Source organism: Nelumbo nucifera, chromosome 5, assembly GCF_055504915.1.
Source record: "Nelumbo nucifera cultivar China Antique chromosome 5, China Antique-T2T, whole genome shotgun sequence".
Lineage (NCBI taxonomy): Eukaryota > Viridiplantae > Streptophyta > Magnoliopsida > Proteales > Nelumbonaceae > Nelumbo > Nelumbo nucifera.
In genome coordinates this window covers 9,640,884-9,650,138 of record NC_142653.1, presented here as the reverse complement: position 1 = coordinate 9,650,138, position 9,255 = coordinate 9,640,884, and the positions used below count along the sequence as shown (strand labels likewise).

At 39.1% G+C, this 9,255-nt stretch overlaps 1 protein-coding gene across 7 annotated transcripts in view; it reads right to left on the bottom strand.

Annotated features, from left to right (window-relative positions):
• Positions 1 to 804: 804 nt before the first annotated feature.
• Positions 805 to 9,255, bottom strand: part of LOC104607111 (cyclase-like protein 2) — a 31,950-nt gene continuing 23,499 nt past the window's right edge. The window contains exons 6-9 of one of the 7 annotated variants that reach the window (XR_016076599.1): positions 7,077 to 7,206; positions 3,241 to 3,376; positions 2,170 to 2,277; positions 805 to 1,070 (exon numbers count right to left, since the gene is read on the bottom strand). Coding sequence is in view for 5 of the 7 variants with exons in the window: in XM_088888699.1 (XP_088744825.1) it covers positions 3,285 to 3,376; positions 7,077 to 7,206 (222 nt within the window). In the remaining 2 variants the exon portion in view is untranslated. The remainder of the gene's footprint in view (positions 1,071 to 2,169; positions 2,278 to 3,240; positions 3,377 to 7,076; positions 7,207 to 9,255) is intronic. The other 6 variants (XR_016076600.1, XM_088888699.1, XM_088888698.1 and 3 more) reach the window with 6 other exon arrangements.

The window sequence follows — 9,255 nt, the reverse complement described above, 5'->3', positions numbered from 1 at the left end:
GGGCATCTACCCTGGACGTGTTTACATAAACGTTTTAAAAACCGACCAGGAATCAGAACCGGTTCCCTGGCCGATGGTTCGATCATCCAATTCGAATAGATGGCTCATTTTGATAAAAAAATTTAAAAACTAAATAAATAATTAAAATAAAAAACGGCCAAAACCATTGAATGGGTCAAACAGATTGACAATTCAACCACCCGGGTCAACAGGTCGTTGACCAATTCAACAGTTTTTGGCCAAGGACCGGGTTTGGGGTAAAACGGAATTGGTTGCCTCGACGATTCCCAGACCGAACGATCCGACCGTCTAGGTCAACGACAATTCAAAAACATTGGTTTACATGATGGTTTTGAAAACCGGACCAAATGGTTGGACCGATTGACCCAGGAATCAGTCAGGTAACTGGTTCTATTTCACCTTAAAACTGCACATGGGCCCAAAAAACATTGATTTGGTCAGCAAACCGCTGATCAAGCGGTTGAACTGTCAACCCAGACAACAGTTTTTTGCTGTTTTTTATTTTATTTATTTATTTTTAAATATTTTTTAAATCAGAACGGGCTGTCCGTTCCATTCAGACCGGACAATCAGACCATTCAATCCAGGAACCGGTGGACAGAACGGTTCCATGTCCGGTCCGGTTTTTAAATCGTTGGTTGACATAAAAATAAAAGGATATAAAAATTGATGCAACTTTTATGGCCTGGACGTGAAGCCAGAGGCAAGTACCTGCATCATATAGTTAATATGTTGGTATGGTTGGATTAACTTAAGCATGTATTTGGATCTCGAGACCAAGGATTCAAATTTTAACAGAAGTCCTTTTGATACCAATCATGAATTGGTCCGGAGCAAATTGGTTCACAAGATTTTGGCCTATGGTTCTTCCATACATGTAGCAAATAAGGGTTGACCTGCCTTGGTAAAAAGAAGATACACTTTCAAATGTAAAAGAAGTCATTGTTTAAATGTAATTCATTGTTAACAAGAATCCAAGTGAAAAGTAATCTACATAGTCAACATCCCAAACTCGGTACTCCACTTCATGCCTTGCAAAGAAGACTTTCCTACAACATATGTCGAAAATTCATATTAGCTATAAAAAAGAAAATATCATCTAAAACAAGTACTTGCATCTCACACTAACATAATTTTCAGATATGGCATTATATTACATAAGTAATGAGATGCAGCAAGGTTTTTTACTCCAGAGTGTAAGAAGCTGGAATAAGCATTGACTTTCTAGTTGCTTATTGTTTTTTAGTAGGAATCCAGATTCTTTTTTTTTTCTTCATTTTTTAGCAAAAGGAATTCCAACGTAAAAGGCATCTTAACAAAATGGGAAATCTTATTTATTTCTTGATAATCGGTACAGAGGTGGAAAACTTTCCATAAGTATGTTTTGTTGCAGACGGTCTGATGCAACCAAAACCTGCCAGAAGATTAAATCTAGGTATGTCATATTTCTCAAAGGTAATTCGTGGGGTCAGTAATTTTTGGAATCATGCAGCAGCTTGTTTCAACTATCAGAAGTAACTAATGCCTAGAATGCATAGGTACCCATTCCAAGGACTTAAATTTAATATTATGCATCAACTACCATTGGATTTCAGATCATAATTAGGATAGTTGCTGGTTATGTTCTAACCTGAATTTGATAGAGGCTTGTGAAGATTCATAGTCTCAAAGGTGCTCTGATCACAATTAGGATAGCCATTCTTTATTGTTTGATTCAGATTGTGGAGTGATATGGCTCAAATAAGAACAAAAATGGAAGAAATGGCTAAAGGAACAAGAAGGAAATCGGATAGAACTCTTATAGATGGAGAGGTCGACTACATAGAGATTCACTCACCTAAGTGAAAGAAGAGCCACTGGCTCAAAGAGGATTTCTCACTCTCAAAACAAAGCTCTCAGCTCTACAAAGAAAAGGTAAAATTTAGGTAACTCTTTCTTGAGGTTACATGGTTTTATATAGAGAAAATATGGTTATTGGAGCATTTAAAGCAAAACCAGGCGTTAAAACTAGTTGTTAGAAGAAGCCCACTAGTGAGATTAAATGTAGCTCCAATTGTCTTCTCCTATAGAATGATTTGGTGCTTCTCAGATCATAATTTTAAGTTGCATTATGAAGAAACATTTGTGAAGATTCAGGGGCTCCATTACCTTGAAATGATTGTAATATAAGAAGGAACCACTCCCTCCCTATGTGCGAAAAAACCTTAAAGTGCACATGGGGCCACCTTGAATATTATTATAGGAATCTGTTATGTCCTATCATAATATAAATACAAAGTGAGAAACATAAAAAACAGGCCCATGACATGAGGAGATTCAGAAAATAGTTAAAGAAAAAACCATGACAGATCAGTCACAACAGAAAGTTACAAGGAATTTCTTATTTGAGGAATTTTTTCAGATAAGGAAAGAACCGCAGAAAACCATAGACTTGATACATTTAAGGGTAGCTCACTGGCTGAAATCAATAGAGATATTCTCTGAATTTTCTTTGGCTGACTTATTGAGAAAGTGGAAACAGGTAGCTACTGCTGCTCTTTGTAAGAGGACCTATAGACCCTCTTGGACCCCCGTCCCGCTGGATTCATAAAACTGAATTTTGATGGATGTAGCTTAAGGAATCCAGGGCCTTCTGGGATAGGGGGTGTGTTCAGGAATGAGGAGGGGTATATTATTGCCATATTCTCTGGGCCAATTGGAGAGGGTGATTCTCTTAGGGCTGAAATTCTAGCAGCTCTTGAAGGAATCCAAAGAGCATGAGAATTAAGCATCACATGCTTAGTTATTGAGTGGAACTCGGAGGTGGTGATTAGGTGGCTGAAAGGAGACAACAGTGGCTTACAGCAATGAGAAGAAAAAATTTAATTGGCTGAGTAAGGACTTAGAGGTGAAATACAGCTGGGTGAAAAGGAGTGCTAACTCAATGGCTGATGGGTTAGCTAAGCAAGGGGTGGCTAAGGATTCTTTGTTTTGGGCTAATTTTTAGTTTTTCCTTTGTCCTTTTGATGTTGGGGAGTTAGGATAGTTTACCTCCCCTTTTCTGTAATTAAATTTCACAAGTATTATTCATTAATAAAGCTTTCTGTTATTGATCAAAAAAAAAAAAAAAAACAGGTGATAAAACTGAAAGTTTCATTCCAAAGTTGAAGCCCATGGTGCCAGCAACACTGAAATAGTCATGAAGCAATAACCAAGATAGATGAAATGAAACAGACATACATGAAAATTATTATTTGATGAGAATGCATCTTATTGGTGATCCTTCAGCACCACGCAATCTTAGAGGTAAGCAATGTACAGAATATATTCCTGGTTGAATGCCGTCCAATTTCAGGCCTTCCACAAGAATGATTTCCTGAAGCAATTCAGAAACGTTATCATTGGGGCAATACCATCCATTCGTACTTGCATATGCATGCATATACCTTTAACAAGCAATGCATAAAAAACATCCTCAAGAAGAGTATCATTGTAGTTCTTAAGTAGTTAGATATGAAAAGTGATAAAACAACTTCCAAAACTTATTCTGTTATAAAATTTTGTGAAGGTGTTGGTGAGTCAACTAAATATTCAAAGGGGCCAACGCTTGGTTCAATGGTAAAATCTTGGGCTGACAAGTACTGGAAGACGGGATCAACACTGAGAGAACACTTCAAGCAACAAAATGCCAGAGGTTAGTTATCAATCCAATAGGAATGGCAATTTTCCCCATCCCCAATGGGTACAGGGTACCAAACTTCCTTGATCCGATGGGGTCAGGGATGGGGATTGCTTTAACAGGGCGAGGACGGGGGCATGGATTAATAGGGATGCCCGGTCGGAGTTGGGGTCAGGGTGGGGAATGAGGTCCCCACCCCGCCCTGACACCAATTATATGTATTAAATATTATATATATATATATATTATATTTTAAATTTTTTACTTGAAAGAAGAAGAAGAACTGTTTACTGTATTACAGGCTTGAAGAGAAGAAAAGAGAGAGAGAGAGGAGAAAAGAAAGAAGGGTTCAGTGGTGAATGATTTGCTGCCCCATACACTCCTTTATTTATAGCTTTTAGGATCCTTACAAGAATAGGAAATAAACAAAAAATAAAAACAATAAGGCCAGCCAACCCAACTTAATAGAAATTAGAAACTTCTAATAACAAAAATTAGAAACTACTAATAAAAGAAATTAGAAACAACTAGGTGTGGGTATGAAACCACACACTAGAGCGTGAGTGTGGGTATGGAACCCCACACTCGTGGCTAACCAACTATTTCTTCACTCCCCCTCAAGTTGGGAGTAGATATTTGTCATGCCCAACTTGCATAGATCTGTCTCCAATTTGCCTTTTGTGACTGCTTTAGTGAAGAGATCGGCTAACTGCATGTCTGAGGCAATGTAAGGAAGGCATACTTCTTGAGATGCGACTCGTTTTCGGATAAAATGTCTGTCAACCTCGATATGCTTAGTCCTGTCATGCTGTATTGGGTTGTGGACAATATTAATTGCAGCTTGATTATCACAATACAGCATCAGAGGCTTCTCATAATCAACCTCCAACTCATTAAGCAAGGATCTCAGCCATAACACTTCTACAACACCATTGGCCATGGATTTGTGTTCCGCTTCTGCAGTGGAGCGAGCAACAACATTTTGTTTCTTGCTTCTCCAAGAAACAAGATTTCCCCCCACAAATGCACAATATCCAAAGGTGGACCTCCTATCATCAACACATCCAGCCCAATCCACATCTGTATACACTTCTATTTTCATATGACCATTATTCTTGAAGAGTATACCTCTCCCTGGACATCTCTTTAAGTAGGCAAGGATCCTTTCTACTGCAAGGAGATGGGTGGTCCTAGGAGAATGCATGTATTGACTGACAACACTGACGGCATAAGAAATATTTGGTCGGGTTAGACAGAGATAAAGAAGTTTCCCAACCAGCCTTTGGTACATAGCCCTGTCCTCAAGGAGTTATCCACTTTCTGCACTTATCTTATGGTTAGGCTCAATAGGAGTATCAGTAGGTTTCACTCCTAACTTGCCAGTTTCTTCCAATAAGTCCAAAACATACTTCCTTTGGGAGATAAAAATGCCATGCTTAGATTGAGCTACCTCAATTCCTAGGAAATAGTGTAACTTTCCTAGGTCTTTCACTTCAAATTCCTTGTGAAGGTGTTGTTTAAGGGTTTCAATTTCACTAGTGTCACTTCCTGTTATCACAATGTCATCTACATAGACTGCAAGTAGAGTCAAGGAATGACCTATCTTCTTAAAGAAGAGGGTGTGATCTGATTGAGCCTGTATGTATCCAAAATTGTCCAAAGCCAATCTAAACCTATCAAACCAAGCTCTCAGGGATTTTTTCAGCCCGTACAAGGCCTTCTTCAAAAGGCAAACTTTCTTTCCTGCTTCTGTACTATAAAAACCAGGGGGTAACTCCATGTATACTTCCTCTTGCAAGTCTCCGTTGAGGAAGGCATTCTTAACATCTAGCTGAAATAGTGGCCATAAGAATTTTGCAGCAATGGATAGAAGAACTCAGATAGTGTTCATTTTTGCAACAGGTGCAAAGGTTTCTGTATAGTCTATGCCATAAGTTTGTGTGAATCCCTTTGCAACTAATCTGGCCTTATACCTCTCTACAGTACCATCAACATTATATTTCACAGTAAACACCCATCTGCATCCAATAGGTTTCTTCCCTTCAGGCTGGTTAACTAGTTCCCATGTGTTGTTTTGACAAGAGCATCCATCTCTACTTGCATTGCTTCCTTCCATTCAGGTATCAAAAGAGCTTCTTGCACTTTTCTGGGTATAGGAATAGAAGAAATAGATGTCAAGTAAGATCTGTAGGATTCTAAGAAAGGAACTTGGAGATGCAATGGGCAGTGGATGAGGTGCAACAATGCTTCCCTTTACGAATAGCAATTGGAAGATCAAGGTCATCTGTCGGTGAAGGTTGAACCTCTGTAACAGTGGGATCAACAGTGGGAGCAGTAGTAGTGTCTGGATCTGGAGCTGTAGAAGATGTTGGAACTGGCTTGGATTGCTGTTGAGTATGAGAACCAACCTGCCTCCACCACTTTCTGTGATACACCCTCAATTCCCTGCATTTTTGACAACCTTCTTCACAACTCCCCCCTCAGTAACCGGGACTGGTAAAGGAACTCTTGGAGCTAAAATTGAAATCCCTTCCTCACTTTTCTCCCCCTGAGGAGAAGCCTTATGATAGTAGGGCATATCCTCAAAGAATGTGACATCCATGGACACAAAGCACTTCCTTGAATCTGGCTCATAACAGCAATATCCCTTTTGATTTTGTTCATACCTAAGGAAAATACACTTAGTGGCTTTGGGATCAAACTTGGAGCGATGAAGTCCAAGGATTTAAACAAAACAAGTACACCCAAAAGTTTTGAGGGGAATAGTGAATAGGTCCTTATCTGGATATAGAAGACTGAATAGGGTTTGCATGTTTAGGACCCGTGAAGGAACCTTGTTAATGAGGTATATGGCTGTACGGATTGCATCTCCCTAGAAGCGTATGGGAACATTAGAGTTGAGTATGATGCTTCTAGCTACCTCTAAAATATCTGTTTTTTCTCTCAACAACCCCGTTTTGCTAAGGTGTGTGAGGACAGGTGCTCTGATAAATGATCCCATGATCAAGAAGATAGGATGCCAATGGTTTTGCAAAGTATTCCTTAGCATTATCTGATCTAAGAATCTTGATCTTGGTTTCAAATTGAGTTAGGATCATCTGATGGAAAGCTTAGGTTAGAGAGGGGACCTCATCTCGAGAATGCATAAAATAGACCCATGAAAAACGGGTATAGTCATCAACAAATAATAAGAAATATCTATACCCCCCCCTTGGTTTCAAAAGGAAGGTTGCTTCTTTTATTACTTAAAGGATAAGATAATCTACTATGTTTTGCAAGTTCACAACTTTCACATTTTAACCCAAACACTTCTACTGACTCAAACAAGTTTGGAAAACACTCTTTAAAGACCCAAAAGATAAATGACCTAAGCGGTTGTACCAAAGCATAATCTTACTACAAGACTGAGAAACAAGATATTTCCCTGCTTCACACTGCTCCCCCTGTGAATGTTCTAGCAGGTAGACTCCATTCATCTCACGGCCAATCCCAATCACCTTCTTCGTTTCCAGATCCTGAAAAATACACTGATCAGGGAAAAAAGTTATTGAACAGTTTTGATTTTTAGTATTACTACTAACTGAAAGTAAGTTAGCACTAAGCTTGGGAACATGCAAAGCTGAGGATAGGGTGATTGTATCTGATAATTTGATGTCTCCCTTGCCAGAAATTGGTACAAGAGAGCCATTAGCAATAGAAATTGCCTCTCCCAGAGGATAAACAATAGGTGCTAAATATAGTAGATATGTTGGTCATATGATCTAAAGCACCTAAATCTATTACCCAGGAAGGTCTAGTATTACCTGGGACAGAAGCATGACAAGCAGTAGCTCTTGTACCTGTATGAGCAAGGGCTGAAGTAGGCTGAGTTGAATTACTAAATTCATTTTCTAGCTGAGTCAGAGTAGCTCGGACTGCAGATAGGGTATCTAGAGGAGTGCCTCTTACGCCTGATGAAGTTGTACTACCAGTGTTGACAGCCATATTAGCATTCCCTTTCTTATTTCTAAGCTTTGTTGGAACTAGATGAGGGTGCAACTTCCAACAGGTGTCCTTAGTATGTTTAGGTTTCTTGCAGTGTTCACATACTAAGTCCTTCTTAGCTTCCTTCTTCTCCTTATCCCCCCCCCTAGATTTAGGTCTAGCTGCTACCAAGGCTGATTCGGAGGACTGTTGCTGCAACATAACCTTTCTCCTAGTTTCTTCACTATGCACTAGGGAATAGGCTTGTGATAAAGTCACACTATGTCTTGTCAACAACTGTTGTCTCACAATGTCATATTCAGAGTTCAGACCAGCTAAGAACTCAAAAACTCTATTAGTTTCAACCTGCTTTCTATATGTCTGTGCATCTTTTTGACTCTCTCACTCAATTGTTTCAAGATGGTCAATTTCATGCCACAGGAATTTTAAGGTTGAAAAGTAAACAAAGAGATGCTTCTCTCATTGCCTCGGATTTTTAACCTCACATTTTAGCTCATAAGCCCTAGCAACATTAAGAGGCTGAGAGTAAGTTTCCTTCATAACATCCCATATTTCCTTAGCTGTTTTGGCCCACAAGTAGTTTCAGCTGATGTGTGGCTGCATAGAGTTGCACAACCATGTCATCACCAAAAAATTTTCTTAGACCCACCTAGCATAAGTAGAGTCCTCCTTGGAGGGTTCCTTCACATCCCCTACCAAGAAGTTCAATTTTCCTCTACCCCCAATAGCCACCATGGCCGATTGGGCCCATTCCAAGTAGTTTGATCCATCAAACTTAACAGTTGTAATCTGAAAGGTGTTTTCAGTCATGTTACCTGAACCACCAGTCCCAAAAGCACCTTCCTCTTGGTTCTTGTACTCCATTCTAAGTTAAGAAGAGGCTTTAAACTACTGTGACAAGAAAAAACTGTATTTCAAGGCTGATAACAGCCGACCTAGGACAATGATTTTGCAGCTAGATAACAATCAACTACTGTCCTGGGATTGATATTAGTCCTGAGATTTTCTATCCATACCTCTCTTAATGAATAACAAATTCCTTTTGAGTATCAATCTCAAGAAAAGGTACTTACTTTATGAAGAAAAAAGCCCAGAAAACTGATCAATCGATTACTGTCAGCACCTTGAATCTTGATCAAAGAACCAAGAAAAAAACTGATCGGCACCTCCAATCTTGATAAAAAATCGATCTTGATCACTCAATTCCTGCCTGATTCTTCCTGATTACAAGAAGCTCTCTCCAATCTTAGGACAGCTGCTAAAGCATTCTTGCAACCTCCAAGAATCAGCCGAAATAAGGATCTTTCTGAACTTTCAGCCCTAAACAATTTTCATGTGGTCGGTTGAATTAAATCCACATGAGAAACCCTAGATCTAAGGCTCTGATACCAACTTGAAAGAAGAACTGTTTATTGTATTACAGGTTTGAAGAGAAGAAAACAGAGAAAGAGAGAGTGAGAGAAAAAGAGTGAAGAGAGGAGAAAAGAAAGAAGGGGTTCAGTGGTGAATGATCTGCTGCCCCATATACTCCTTTATTTATAGCTTTTAGGATCTTTACAAGAATAGGAAAGAAACAAAAAATAGAAACAATA